Raw genomic sequence first — 16141 nt, 5'->3', positions numbered from 1 at the left:
CATCTTTGAGTCAAAGCTACATCGTACAGCTTTGTCTACATGATAGAAAATGCTGCTGTAGTAGATGAGAAAACATTTTCAGCATGACTCTTATGCTGTACAAAATGTTTAGAATTATATGAAAAGTGCTGGTAGCTTATTGGCCAGCCTGCTCTGTATTAATAAAACAAAGCTTTTGTTAATTTACAAAACATGTCCTTTTTTACTATAGATTTGTATTATTATTTCTGTAGTAAAGAGTAAAACACTTTGCCATTTTTTTTAAATAAGAATAGCTGTAAAACATATTTTCACAAAGTTACATTTGATTAAAACAAAAGTCCAACATTGATGTCCCCAGGTGTTATGTGTGACACCCTCGCTTTCTGTAATTATAGCTGTGAAAGAATTTTTTTATTTCATTACTCGCATACATAAACGTGTGCCATGATCATACAAGTAAAACATACCCAAAGAAAAAATGAGTTTTCTTCTATAAGCTGCAGAAGGACATTTTTCTAAACAGAAATCCAGATTAATCAGCTTTTTCCCCCAGATCAGCATATCAGCAATAACTATGAAGTTGAAACACTGGCCCAGAACTTAGTTCTTTGAACATTTGTGAAGAAGGCTAAAGCATCGAGCCGTTTAAAATTGGCCCTTCACTTACAGTAAAAGCCCTATTTTGGGTCGACTGAGGATATGCTATTCATTTACTGTGATATCCTGGGGGTCCACTCACACCCACCTACACAGCATCTCCACAGATACATAGGAGCTTCGTAGTGTAACTACAACCTTTAGCTATTGCAGCTCTGCATTACTCTGCTCTTTTCACAGCCGGGATCATCGCTTTGCTAACTTCTGCATTGCTACTGTTTTACTCACTGAAAGGCTCGTGCACACAGCTCAGTGCAGAGGCTATTTCCAAATTCACTTTATATAGTGCCAAATCACAAATATAATTACCTCAGGGCACTTTATATTGTAACATAAATACCCTGCAATAACACAGGGGAAATCCATATGAGCAAGCACTTTGGTGACAGAAGGAAAAACTCCCTCTTAACAGGAAGAAACCTTAGGGAGGGGTCAGGGAGGGGCGGGCATCTGCTGTCGACTGGTTGGGGTATGGAGGAGACAGGACAAAGACACACTGTGGAAGAGAGCCAGAGAGGGAAATTCTCCTTCCTTCATTTGGAAAAGCAACACATTCCTGTTATATATTAAGCTAAATATTATGTCTTGGTTTGCAAACTTGAGCAAAATAGATTTGAGGAATTAGTCTGGTCATGTAGTAGGAGTGATGTTGTGCATTACTTTCAACCTTGAACAACATAAAAGGCCATGAATGGACTGCTGTTAAACATAAGTTGAAGAGCATAAACATCACCTACAGATAACTACAGAAAAATTAGAACAGACATCTTCTGAGTTGACCTTAGCTGTGGTTTAACACATCTGATAGGGGGAAATTAGTTTCTGTTTACCCAAGGATTGTTTCTTCCCACCATACTTCTCGTCTCTCACTGTATCCGGTTCATACATATTGATTCCTTGCTCTCATCTTTTTTACTGTTGTCAACTTCAATGACTTTTTGTCAAAATAAAGTCCATCAAAGGGAGGAAGAAATGTAGACGGGATGAGTGGACCAAAGAAAAAGGATGAACATGAGTGAACATGATGTAATCTAATGAAAGTGAGACGAAATTTTGAACAGCAAAGTAGCAGCGAATGGCCTTTAGATCTTCACATGTACATATTCTGAGTTATTTTATTTATTTATTTGCTTTTTGAGGAGATGACTGTATGTTTGAGGAATATTTTTAGAAATTGTGACAAAGTGTTTGTCAGTGTTTTTCAAAGCAAAAGCACTGAAATGTTTTTATATCTATGAACACCTGGTCAGCATTTCACCAGATTTGTGAAATGAGGCTTCTTAGTTCTGACAGAACTGTCAATGGCTGCCATTCATTTTAAACTTGACATCTCTTTGTTGATGTTGTTCATTTGTTTGTTTCTGTTGGATTTAAAGGTATTTTAAGAGCTTAAACTGGATACACAAACCACCTCAGTGCTAAAATTCAGATGTCAGTAAACAGTCGCTCCCCAAACTCCCTTCTCCCATTTCCTTAGTAAAGTCACTTCCATCTCAGCAATAGTAAATACGAACTGGGCTGTAATGGAAAGTTTGGGATTGTCTCCAAGGTCATGCATCTTTTTTTTTTCTCTCTCTCTTACTTTCACTGAAATGTTGCCCTCTGAGGATTGTGTTCCCCAGTCCCAGGGTCAGTATCATCTATCTAAATTTTTTATTTTCAAAACAAATATGTGAGTGCACGTCCTTGGAAAAAGTAGCTTACTCCTGTTTTTACTGTCTTTCAGGGTGTTTTAGAAGCAGCCCAGTTAGTTTTTGGCTCATAGATGGTTTTTTTCAGTCTCCTCCTTTTTTTTTTTTTTTTTTTTTTTTTTTGTTTCTTGCTGCAACTGATCTGGTCTCTTTTACTATCAGCAGTATATTCTAATACGTGTCAGTCTGTTTTGGATTAGATGGAACTAACGTCCCCTTTGTTTTAAAGAACACTATTAAATGGGGTGTGCTGCCAGCAGTGTTGGGCAAGTTACTTTGAAAAAGTAATTAATTACAGTTACTTTTTGAAGAAGTAACTAGTAACTGAGTTAGTAACTGCATTACAAGATTCTAAAAGTAATTAATAACTTGAAAAGTAACTAAGATAAGATACGATTCCTTTATCAGTCCCACAAGGGGAAATTTCATGTTAAGGCTGCCGACCTATTGCACGCAATGGCGGCGCCATCTTACCCTCCAACCATACATACATTACCCAAAAACATCATATGGGGAAGACAGGTCAGCGAGGTATAACAATGGAAAATGCACCACATGAGGAAAGATAAGGAGAAAAAGATAACTCCCCCCAGACTGAGCTCCAACAGGGAGATCAGTTTGAGAACAGAAAAAAACACCTCTGCACATGAAAAAACTCTTAATACACCAAAGAAACACATGACAAGCAGCAGGGGAGGGTAAAGGGGGAGAGACAGCCAGTGTAGACTGTACATCTGGGCCTGCAGCATAAGCGCTGGTCTCCTTGATCCACCGTCAGCATCGGAGGGGAATAAGCGTGGAAGGCATTTGGAGGGGGAGGGGGGATGAGTGTACATCTGCATGTGTGTATATATGTATGTGTGTGCGTGTGTGTATGTGTCCAGAGGTCAGCTGAGACAGTGTCCTAAGTAAACAGTCTTCCAGCCAACCCAGGTGGCCTTGCATAGAATGGGAAGAACAGTCTAAACACAGTCGTTATCAGCGTGTTGTTGTTCAGCTCCAGCATTGAGGCCGCAGCTGGCGCTGAAGTGGTAGCCGCATGAAGTGATGGTGCTTTTTACTTTAGTGGGAACAACTCATGAGAATTTCAAAGCAGTTCTAACAGTCCAACACTGGTCTCTCAATCTCCCGTGGGAGAGCCGTGAGCTTCTCCATGATGTTATCAAACTTACGCTCTGTGATGTTGTCATTCTTGTGCTCAAAGAGCAGATTCTGAGAACTCACGACCACAGTGAGCTGCTCCAAGATGTGATCCAATTTGCACTCAGAGGTCTTATTCTGAGTATTCACGGCACCCGTAAGCTTCTCCAAGATCTTATCCGTGCTGCACTCAATGAGCCCATTTTGAGAACTCACGCAGCCTTGTGGGGGTTTGAACAGCCGGTTCCGCTTTCGTAATTCTTCGATAAGCCAGGGCCAAGCCAGCTCCGATCAGCAAGAACCCTGTTATCATGGTTCCGAATAGGTAGATATTTTCAGCGTCTTCAATCGACAGTCCCGCCAGGCACACGACCCTTCAGTTATGCCACCCGTCCATCGTTCATCCGGCAGGGAAAGTACCTCCAGGACACTCAGGCTCACCCAAGCCCAGACTTCTCGCTGAGAAAAGGGTGTCAATAGCATTCAGAGACCAGTTGATCAAATCCATAATTCCTCTTTTAGGTTTTAGAGAACAGACTGTGAGAGAGTGTTCCAGGGAAAAGTAATAAAAAAAACACGGGACTAGACAAGGACACAAGAGGCTAAGCAGGGAAGCTAAGGGAGAGGAGGAGGAGGAGAAAAGTGTGACCGCCTTCGTCAAGAGCAAAAGAAGAAGTCGAAACTATTGCATTACTTAAAAAAAAAAAAAGTTTAACCCTCTGGGGTCCAGGGTATAATTGGCCATTTTTGACTACTTTCGATGTTTCCTCTACATTTCACCTTTAAAAACTATTTGTTTGCCTTGTTTGGTATCATTCTTTTCAGCACAACCTCACGTGTCTGAATTTACAGTTTTGTTTTCATTTTGTGATACTGTATTAACACAATTCATCTAAAATCAGACAAAAAACATCAAATCCCAGTAGAATGTTTTATTTTTACTGTAACAACCACAAACATGTTTAATGAATCATATTTCATAACTTTAAATGCAAATATAAATGGTCAATTTTAAAATCCTATGCACAAGTTTTGCAATCGCTCCTAAAACGTCCCCCTCTTCCTAAACAACCAAATGTCATGTTGCCATATCATTTTTGATTGGTTGACATGGTGCATTTATCCACCAACACAAACGGGCTCTTTTTTGTTTGCTCATAAGCAGAGAGTGCTTGCTGCGCTGTCCTTAGACAGCAAATGTGATGAAAATATTAAGGAAAAAACGCATATATATTGTTTATCATGACTCTGGTTTTACATGGCCTATCTGCACAATTTAAAAACTGGCACCTTGTTGCTTTGTCATCTTGAAGCAGTCATGTGATTGGCTTACCACGACTACTATATTCTTCCTCAGCCAAACAGCAGCACTCATGCGATCGTTTTGCCCCCTAGCTCCAGGTGTTGTGCCAAAAAGTGATCATCTGCCAGACAGTGATTGCCGTTTTCAGATCTTATGCCAACAGGCTGCACAGTAATTAATTCTCCACTATAGTAGGATACTTCCTAACGGGCAGTGTTGCTCAGACCTTGTCACCACCATCACTGGGCTGTTTCCAAATGCTGCTAGTGGGACTTGCATAATCCTCCCAAAATGTTCAATTCTTTGGTGGATATCCAAAAGGTTACTGTCTCATAATGTCTCTGTAGTGGTTTTGTAGTGCAGGTTTAGTACTGAATGGCATTTACAAAATGGTAAAAAAGACTGAGTGTCCAGTGAAGTACTCTACACAAACATACCTGATGCTACAATTATTGATTAAATTAGGTTAATCTTTACTGTGATGGTTCATAAACAACATATTCCCACTGAGGCTTTTATTACTGCTCTTCCTGGCTCTTGGTCCCCCTCTTTTTCTTTTTTTCTTCTGCTTGTTTCCCTCGCTGTTTCTCTCATCATACATTAACATGTCTCGCAAGCAGATGGTATCTGGATGTGAACAATCTGTATATCTTTAGACCTGTAATTAAAATTTGCCTCCAGTGCTTCCGGAGCATTCCACCACTCCCAAACATAAATATACCTTGGTGACCTGCCTTTAATCTTTCATTTTTCTTTTTTATTTTTGTGATCTTTGAAGCTGTAGTACTGCATGGGTTATTGTTCACCTCAAAGCCGGCACATTAACATAACACAGGCATAAGATGAGGATTTGTGTCTCACTGACTGGTAAGTGAGACGGCAGGCTTGCTGTTTTTCTTCTGCATGCCTAATCATTACAAACCAAGCAGTGCACGAACAGAATGCAACGTGCAATGCTATTTTTAACTTTTCATTTATTATTATAATTATAACTTTCAAGGAACCAAATTACACTGTACACAAGAGTAGCAAAAATATTTTTTAAAAAAGTCTAGAGGTGAGTTTTGACAAGTTTCTTGAAGGACTCCAGTGACGGGGCATTGCGAAGCTCATATATGAGAGAGTTCTGGAGGGTGGGGGCCACCACACTGAAGGCCCAAAGGTTCTGATGTTGGTGCGAGGTACAGAAAACAGAGAAGGACCAATGCATCCGAGACTGTGTGTATGGTTTGCAGCAGGTCAGAGAGATACTGAGGTGCCAGGGCATTGAGAGATTTGTAAGTAAGAAAAATCTTGTGAGTAATGTGTGACTTGACCAGGAACCAGAGGAGATATTGGTATTAAAGTGTTACACCACAACTCAGACCATCTTCTGAGTTAGTTTCAGTGATTTAAAAATCCAAGTTCACTGCTTCTGATAAGTTTATATTGGCCCCTCTCTGATGTTCTAAAGTCTGCAATAACATGGACATCAATAATCTCTAGGTGATGCCTCCATTGTTATGGATCTATATTAGCATTTAATGGATCTGACTTTACATTGGGAACGGACAGAGATCAAGGGCTGATTGAATTTGATCAGTCATTAGCATTTGACGCTAGTTTTAAACATATCATTTGCAAAAAAAGTTTGAAAGTAAGTCAGTTCAAAGCACAGATCTCAACAGCTGTAGATCTTGATGTTTACAGTGACATATTAGCGTTTGTTCACCTATAACTCCACAACATCCCAGTGAGCTCGTTACACAGCTGCTGGACAAATGTACCCTCTGAACAGCAGTAAACTACCACATTTGACTGTCTAACTCAGCTATGAGGCCAATGCAGTGCCAAACAGTCTGTCAAGTAAAATCACCTTTGCAAACATTTGTAAAAGAATGGGCTCAATGGATTCAAGCGTAGTGCAAGAAGTCAGTTTGCAATAATATCCCTTACTGCTGATCATTGATTATCAAGGTGTGAAGAAATTCAGCAAAGTGGAAGTGCTCCTAAGACTCACACCAGCTCACTGGAAAGTTATCCATCATTTTCAGTCACGTGACCGACTCACTGCCCTGGCAGACAAAGCAGTGCTCCACCTTTAAGCATAAACAGTAGATAGTACTGCTGGAGTAAAGTAGGGATTTTTTCACCTCTCCTTTTCACCTCATGAAGAAAAACTACAAATTTTGGGAACTGTGATCCATATTCTGCCCATCAGCTTTATTTAAATCCCTGGCGATGTCTTTCCCAGAGCTGGAGTTTAGTGACATCTACAGGTATCTTCTAGAGATTTGCTGACTTTACCTGCTGCCAGGATGAAGTTTTCACAGTATGGACAGCTCCATGTATTTTTAATCTGGATGGGTAAATAATGCCACTATGTTGGAGGTGAAGAACAAGGAATTGTTCTTCATTTATTAGTAAAGTAAAGCACTACATAGCTATCTTAAACGGGCTACCACACGTAAATTTTAGTTTTGTTGACTTGGACATTTACAGTGTCATAACAGTAAAGCTGACAGAGTATCAATCCTACAGTTTAATGAGCCGTCGCTGACAGCCAGGGTTGCTGTGGAGAAGCAATGATTGGCGTGATGAGTGTATCTGATAGGACAGCAACTATCAGGCATTTTGGTCAAGTTTAAACTTGAAGACGTTCAAAGGATGGCTGCAGAGCAAAGGACCAGAGCACTGTTTTTGTCTGCCAGGTGGGCGTGTCCCAGTAGCTTTGACGTCACCTGGAAACTCTGGCTAGAGCGGGGTTGTTGAGGGACAGTGTTGTGCTGACTGGACAACCTAACTCCAAACCTCCTCTAGCATTAACAACAGCAGAAGCATTGTGTGCTGGGAGCTTTGTGTCAGGGCTTTTCATAGCTGGACAGTTCCTGTAGGTGTAATGTGTAGAATATCCAGTGCACAGTGAGAGTAAAGAATGGTAAGAGCAACTGAAAAACCTAAACAATGAGCTGAAACCTGTTAAAATGTTGTATTTAACACAGAGGATTGTTACCGTAACTGTTTCATAATAAATAAAAGTGCATTGGGTCCTGCTAAGGTAGATGAAAGCTGTTTTTTATAATGGACACTTTGACTGCTGAGATTATTAGTACGTAGGTAAGTCGTGTAATTACTCATACTAGCACTGCCAAAAAATATGATTATGTGTGTGTGTGTATATATATATATACGCCATATATATGGTGTAAATTCACTATTTTTGTAGGGGACTTTCACTTCGACCTGGATGTTGACGCAGTTAAGCTCTGTCATGATAAAATATGACGACCCACAGGGATCTAAATGAAATGTTCTCTTCCAAAATGAGATGTCCAACATTTGAAAAATGAGTCACCTGTGCTAACAAAGTGATTGATGGGAGAAAATTATAACAAATTACATATTTTTGTGAGGGATGACAGCAAGCAGGGAAGCCAACTTCTTCCTTAGAAATCAGAGGAGGAGAACACTTTTAATTTCAGAGAAAGAGTGATAAAATTCGAGCTTGCAGATGCCATATGAAGGCTTAATATATGCTGACTGTTCAGAGGATGTGATTGATAGAGACTGAGTGTGAGCATGGACCTCATGCCGACTTTGATCCCATTTGCTGTCAACTGGGTAGGAGGGATCAGCGTCATCTCGCCATCCTCGGCGGTGAATGTGCAGCATGTGGCAGGATCCACACACTACTCGCCTGCTGCTCTCCCTGTGTGTTAGTAAAGCATTTCACATTTTGGTTTTGGCTAATTTCAGTTTTATAACCTCTTCAATTGTCTTACAAAACTGTGGCGCAAATTCTCCCAAAGTGCTTCCTGAGTAATCATCTGAAGTGCCCTCATCAACCACACACACAGCTGCTGTCCTCCGTCTCGCACTCCTCGAGTTTTGTGTTTTCTTACTCTCACTTTGTCTCTTTAATGTTGCCCCCCCTCCATTCAATTCCCCCTTTTTAATAATGTATGAAGAGAAAATGCAAGCAGACCAAGAGGCATCATTTTTCAAGTGCAGTTCACTGTGTTCTGAAAAAATAAAGTGAAGTATGAATGTGTAAGTGTACCAAGTGTCTTGATTTATATTTGAATATAATCTATTTTAGTAAAGAAATCATGAAAGTGTATTATAGGACCACGCAGCAAGAAATGGGGAGGAAGAAAAATCTTTTTTTTCTGCCTCTTCTTTTTTCTTCCTTCTCTCATCCACCCACTGCAGTAACTGTCTTCCTCTTTTTCTCTTCCTCCAGGTCCGCCTTCTGTACTGCTCCCTGGAAGAGGCTGAGCTCATTTTCCGGGCAGCTTGGGCAGCGGGTCAGGCCGGGCCCAGCCATATGTGGTTTGCTGTGGGACCAGCCCTATCCGGGTTGGGTCTGGAGGGGCTTCCAAAGGCTTTGTTTGCCATCCGGCCACAGGGGTGGAGGGATGAGCCACGCAGGTACGAACCCAGGATTTAAAATATCAGGGGTTCACAGGCTGCGGGGGCTTCAAACAGGGCTTCTGCGGGTTCAATGAATCTGTGGATAAGGTTAAATGTGTTGCATTTGACTCTTAAGTGTTCTCATCCATGTCTGGCTCTGTAATACTAAAACACACAGCATACTTGCTGAAAGACAAATCTCTATGGGAATCATTGGCATGCCCTTAAACAGCCCTCATCATTAATTCATAAAGTTCAAATCTTAGCCAGTTTTAATTACTACTAATGATCTCCCGAGCCCCTCCTGTTTGTTGTCCATCTGCTATTGGCCATATAATCCATAAATATGTCATTTCCACTGCTATGTCGATGACACACAGCTCTACCTGGCATAGTTTGGCTTTGATTCATGTAAAACCAGGTCAGAACAGTACAAGATATTAGTTTGTGTCAACTCTTCAACTGTTATGTGAAGTGCTAACACAAAGCCTGATTAAAGTCTTCTTTCACCCTCCATGGTGAAAGAAAAATTGACAAGACACTGAAGCCACATAAGGATGTGTCATATTTGTTGACAATGCTACTAGCTCAACCTAGTACCTGATTTGCATACTGAGATTTGATCAGATACTCCACTGAATCAAAGTAATTAGTATGCCTCTTATTACCAATGCCTCATGATTACATGACATTATCCAGACAACCCTTTTTAGAAACAGAATGAAAGTGAACACCAGATGCAGTGAGATCTGTCATATCCACTACACACCGGACACCAGACATCCATGCACTTTGTTTTGTGGGCTTGATCTGATTGGTCAGTCACAGTCTTTGAAGAAAGGAAAAAGAAAAATACATTTTATTATGTCTGGAAAATTAAAGATGGATAGTAATATTTTAAGGCTTTTACAGAGACCTGAATTTTACCTAACTTCAGTCATAGAATCATGTTTACTCTTTTCTGTTTATTAGAGATCTAAAATACATCTAAATGGTAAACAACCACTGCGACTAAAATTGAATTATATCTGGTTTGAAAGTGAAATTTAATAGATGTTTCAATTCTGTGTGAAATTGTTGTGATCTGCTGCACAACACTGACTCCAGATACACAGATTAATATTAAGCCTCAGTTGAAACCTATTGTCCCTATCCTGTTGGGGCTGTCCGTTAGTTGATGGAGTAGTGCTGGTTTACAACAAGAATAATCAAGAGGAGTGTTGACGAGGATGAAATGTCCTTTCAAACAAATTTTGATTAAAAAAAAAAACAGCCTTTTTTTCCATACAGCTTTCCAATGACCTGAAAAGATGTCTTGTTTTTTTAATCTCAACATGTGGATATCCACCTGGATCTATGTTTTTATATTCGCAGTAAAACTTTAACATTTATGGTCTGCTCAGTTTGATGCTTTTTACGTGTTGCAGTGGAACAAGTGCAAAGCTTCACTCACGTAAAAAATTCTAGGTTTTTTTCTGTTTTATAACACATCCCATTCTAAGAGCATTCATGTCTATACTCTGTGAAAAACCTTTATTTTTGGTGTAATATGATTTTCCAAGCAGCTCATATGTGAAAATCCCCAAATCAGTAAAACCTTGAGTAAAATGACAAAATTGCTCAAATGTTAAAGCACATCAATTAGTGCTGCTACTGTACTGCTGATCCTTGTTAAAATGTTACATTTCTTTAATTAGGAATCTGTAGCTAAAGACTTTTACCTCATTTTGTGATCCTATATAAAGTATATGTTATGTTTCAGCAGACTGCTTCTAGTGCTGAAACTTTATGCATTATCAATTTTGTAGTTTCTTTTCTCTCTGCTGAATTGAGAATTCATTGAGTTTTTCTGTACGAAGCCTTGAAGATGGAGAAACCTTATGATTAAAAAATACATGAGAAGATAAATATTCTTCTCTTCATCCCTGAAAAGCACACTTTTTGCACATGAGTACACAGTTTAATTTTACAACCACCTGCATGTTCATCAATCAAAAAAAATCAATCAAAATTTATTTATATAGCACATTTTTTAGACCGAGGTACACCAAAGTGCTTTCCAGTAAAATCGCAGTACAAATAAAATCACAATAAAATATAAATTACAAATATATAAAATATAAGATAATTACATAATCTAAATACAGAGCCAGATGTAAATTACCCTAATTCGCCTTAAATGCCAGATCAAACAAATACGTTTTTAAACGTGATTTAAAAGACTGAATGGAATCTGACGCGTGAATATGAAGAGGGAGAGTATTCCATAGCCTGGGTGCAGCAACGGCAAAGGCACGGTCTCCTCTGGTCTTCAGCCGAGACCTAGGTTGCACCAAGAGCAGTTGGCCCGATGATCTTAGTGCTCTCTGAGGGCTGTACAGACAGAGGAGATCAGCTAAGTAGTCAGGTGCCATATTGTTTAAAATTTTATAAGTAAACAATAGAATTTTAAAATCAATTCGATATTTGATAAGAAGCCAGTGTAAATTTTTCAGAACAGGGGTGATAGAGTCAAACTTTCTAGTGCCGGTCAAGAGACGTGCTGCGGCATTCTGGACCAGCTGCAGACGCTGCAGAAGAGAAGATTGTAGACCCAAGTAGAGTGAGTTACAATAGTCCAGACTTGACGTAATGAAAGCATGAATGAGTTTCTCCATATCTTTGTGTGGTATGTAGGGTTTAGCCTTAGAGATTAGGCGTAGTTGATGAAAGCTAGTTTTTACCACAGTAGAGACCTGTTTGTCAAGTTTGAAGGAACTATCCATGAAAACTCCAAGATTCCTGGCAGTATCAGTAAGGTAGTTAGCAACAGGCCCCAATGTGTCAGTCAATTGTCCCAGAGGCATATTTCGGTCAAAAACAATAATTTCTGTCTTCTTTCCATTTAAAGTAAGAAAGTTACGTGATAACCAGTCCTTGACATCACTCAGACAGTCAAACAGAGGATGTGGTGAGGATAAAGCATCCCCAGTCAGGTGAAGGTAGATTTGAATATCATCAGCATAACAGTGAAAAGAGACATTGTGTTTTTCAAAAATGATTATGATTCATGATGCACTCTCTGTAAGAATGACCTGATCTCTTCACTGGGATCATAACATTTACATCCAATCTAATCGAAATAAATTGACCGAGTGTATCCAGGTGAAAGATACAATTCTCTATTGATTTTTCTTTATTACCTTTAAACTCATGTCTGCCGCACCTCATAATGTGAAATGTGTGGTGGTTCTAACTCTTTATATAGTTCAATTATGCAAATATAAAATTTAGTTGCAACATAAATCCAAACAAGGTCAAAGAGATTTCCCTGGATACAAAACATTTTACACAACATGACGACACAGCCTTCAATGTGATTCCATATATCACCTGGAGAATGTTCACTTCACTCGCCATCTTTCTACCTTCACTGTCTACCAGTCATCTTGGCTCCTGTGAAATCCAGGATCCTTTTCTACCTTTTCAGTCAGTTTTTTTAATGTATCGTGTCACTGTCCTTGTAAAATGTACGCCCAGACTAGAAGGACAGTCCAAGTGAGCAGTTCACTTGTCACCACTTCCAGTGGCAGAGTTCATACTGAAACAGGTGCTGCATCCCAAGAACGAGGCTACATATGTTATAAGATGTACATGGAGTGGCTATTCTGACTGTCTAAATCCTATTAATCCATTCTCCAACATAAAGATTACAATGTAGAACGAATGTTTATAATTTCATTTCAACTAGTTACCACACATATTGCACTACAGTTACAGAGTCGAAAAGACAAGTGCATTAAGTTAAGGTTAACATGCACTTCACTCATATACACATGGCGAGGCTGCCATATCGGCCAGCACCAGTAGGGAGTAGATGAAGTGTCTTGCCCAAGGACACAACGACAGAGACTGTCCGAGCCGTGGCTCGAACCGGCGACCTTCCAATTACAAGGCGAACTCCCAACTCTTGAGCCACGATCAAGATTTACATTAAATATTGAAAACAGCTCCATACTAAACGAAGCCCATCTTCCTTGATATCTAGTGTGAGGTTTCTACCTGGATGGAGTGAGCAAGATGGCGGCGCACGTAGTTGCAGCAGCTCAGTGTTCTGAAGCATGTGTGTGGGAATGTATGTGAATGTTTTACTGTTATATCTTATTAGTATTTTAAGTATTCTATCTATTTTATTTATTGAATTTTATTGTTTTATTTATATTTTGATATTGCTAGGGATGATGCAATGATCGGGGACCATTCTTAATTTCGTTGTTCTCATGACAATGACAATAAAGTTTCTGATTCTGATTCTGATTCAATCATCATGGTTTCCGCTCAGTGATTAGTAATTGAAGCCTGGAGCTGAGTGTTTACACTGTTGCCATGTTTCAATTATTGGATGCACTATATATGTCTTCTCCAGTTGTATATGGAATGAATCTGAAAAATAACCCCGTCACTATATCGGTGTTTATGCGTTTGATACTTTTGAGTGTTTTCCACACTTCTGCTGCTGCTTATGATGGATATTTCATAGAGCTTTTCTAAATACCAAAAGTATTATTTGATAATCCATTCAACAAAGAAATGTTATCATTGTACAACTCGCAAATCATTTACTTTGTAATTCATGGCCACAAAAAGCGCTGTCACTGTAGCTATGATATGGTTGACATTGCTGCAAAATTTAGAAAATTTAAACCCAAAAAAGAGATGACAGAAATGCAAAAATGGAGGACGTAAAAATCCTAATGACTGGGATGTGAGCAGAAGACCAACTGCACTGTCATTCTGTATTAGTCACAAAGGAATTTATTATATCAGCGCTGACAAGCAACTTAGGAAAATTATAAAAGTACTAAGAGGCTGTGAAGTACAGAGAAAGAGCAGCCACTGGCCCTGTGAAGGGTTCACTTCAAAGGGTGAGCCACAAAAGGATTTGTGGCTATTGTACGGATACTGAAGTTGTAAATTCTGTGAACTGTCCTTGATAACATTCTTGACTTTACATTAGCTCATCACAGCAACCTGTTTCACAGAAACCAAGAGCCGGACACTTTAGAGGTCATCCATCCTTCCAATTCAGGGTCGCAGGGAGCTGAAGCCTATCATATAGCAATGGGCAAGAGGCAGTGACTAGACAGGTCACCAGTCCATTACAGGGCTAACACAGAGAGCCAGTCATCCAAGGCCACCAATCACTAGTTAACTTAACTTGACATTTTTTGAATTGTGAGAGAAAGCCAGACTACGAGGAGAGAATCCACCCAGTCAGTGGGACAACTCCACACAGAAAGGCCCCAGCTGCTGTGAGGTGATGGTGTTAACCACTGCAACCTCTGCTGCCCTCAAAGGAGATGTATTGTTTTAAAATAATGTGTATTCCACATGTCACAGAGAAATACATTATTGCAGTCAGCACATGGACAAAAACTGTTGCTGGTTCAAAGCATTAAAAAAAATGTTAATTCTGAAATACAGTATGTCTCATAGATGAGAAGATTGTTTATGATATTTAACAGACCAGTGGGTGATTATTAAAGCCTACATTCTTTATCCCCCATGAGTGTGTTAGCCCCGAAAGGTCTAAAGCCATGACTCTCTGTTAGAGACGCGTACAGCTGGAGACTGTTGAGTAGTCACTCCTCTTATACTTGTTTGAACTGTGCTTGAAATCTTCTGCCTCAGGTGCATGCATAATCAGTTCATGGTAATGTAAAGTCTATGTTGGCAAGTTTCTGTGGTCATATAAAAAATGAGCAGGCCGAGGCCCTAAGTCTTACAAAACTCACATCACAGGGTCATGGGAAGTTCAGGATGTGGAAAGTAAAATGAAGACCTGACCTAAAACATCGATAATAACTGCATATCAAAAATCTGACCCTGTCTTGAGGAAAAACAGGTTTTTAATGCAAATCATTTAAAAAAAATGGCATAATAATAGAAAGTTAACACTTGGACCACATTAAAATTTTTAAACATATTTAAATCGTTAAAGAAAGAGTGATGGCTACAAAACTGTCCTGCTCACCAGCTTTTTTAAAGTGGTAATTTGCAGAATTATGGAAATGCTTTATGAAGCTGGCAGCATTCACATTTCGTGCTCGATTGGTAGAAGGCCTTGTCATCAAGACTAGAGCAAGATGTACTGTTTATTTTACATAATATGTTGATGCATGCTCAATCAACCAGGTAAGGAACTCCCAAAAAGTTGATTCTGTTCATTTGGATGTAACATTTTCAGTAGGAGAAACGTTTCATCACTCTTTAAGTGACTTGTTCAGTCTGAAGTAGTCTTCATCAACTTTTGGGGATTTTCCATAATAAATAACAGCATTCTGTGTGATAGGATGTAAGACGTGGCAGTTGTTGTTTTTTAATGCAAGTTACAAATCAGTGTTGACTTTACAGCCACATTAAAAGCTGTGCCTTTTGCTGCAGGAAAGCTTCCAGCAGATCAAAGTCTGATCTATTATTAAATTTTCCTTAGACAAAGAGCGAGTCTGCTAATATTTATTAAGTCAAACTGAGAATACTTGACACACAAATAAATTTAGAAACTGGATATTCAGTTTTTTTATTGAAGTTGTGCTTGGATTGGCTTGTTATCAGCTGTTTTATTATGCCTTTCTGTCACTAGGACATTCATCAGCTGCTTGACTACAAACTGACTTACAATGTCCAGAGTGACATCCAAGCACATTTATAAAGTAGCCTTTATAACACTGCTTACCTCATTAAAGTTACGATCTCTATGATTCTACTGGAATTCAAGCTATGTAGGAGTAGAAAGATTTCCACTAGATGTAGGTTAGACACTTCAGACACCAAAAACAGAAATGCAGAGCTAAACAACGGCACTAAATGGCTACATTCCTTTGCCAAGGATGAAAATTCCCTTCATATGATGAGTGAACTGAGTGTGATAGTTGTGATAGTTTTCTGAGACCATCAAACAGGCTTATATTTTTTTTTCTATTTCAGTGTATTTTAA

The 16141-nt window shown here is 39.3% G+C and overlaps 1 protein-coding gene across 1 annotated transcript in view; it reads left to right on the top strand.

Annotated features, from left to right (window-relative positions):
• grin2da (glutamate receptor, ionotropic, N-methyl D-aspartate 2D, a) overlaps positions 1-16141 on the top strand; it is a 259454-nt gene that overhangs the window by 120085 nt on the left and 123228 nt on the right. Inside the window, exon 5 of the mRNA XM_024798509.2 lies at positions 8996-9183. Within this exon, the coding sequence (XP_024654277.2) occupies positions 8996-9183 (188 nt within the window). The remainder of the gene's footprint in view (positions 1-8995; positions 9184-16141) is intronic.

The sequence above is a fragment of the Maylandia zebra genome, linkage group LG22, assembly GCF_041146795.1.
Source record: "Maylandia zebra isolate NMK-2024a linkage group LG22, Mzebra_GT3a, whole genome shotgun sequence".
In the NCBI taxonomy this organism is placed as follows: Eukaryota; Metazoa; Chordata; class Actinopteri; order Cichliformes; family Cichlidae; genus Maylandia; species Maylandia zebra.
The sequence above is the reverse complement of the archived record's forward strand: the minus strand, read 5'-3'. Positions and strand labels throughout refer to the sequence as shown.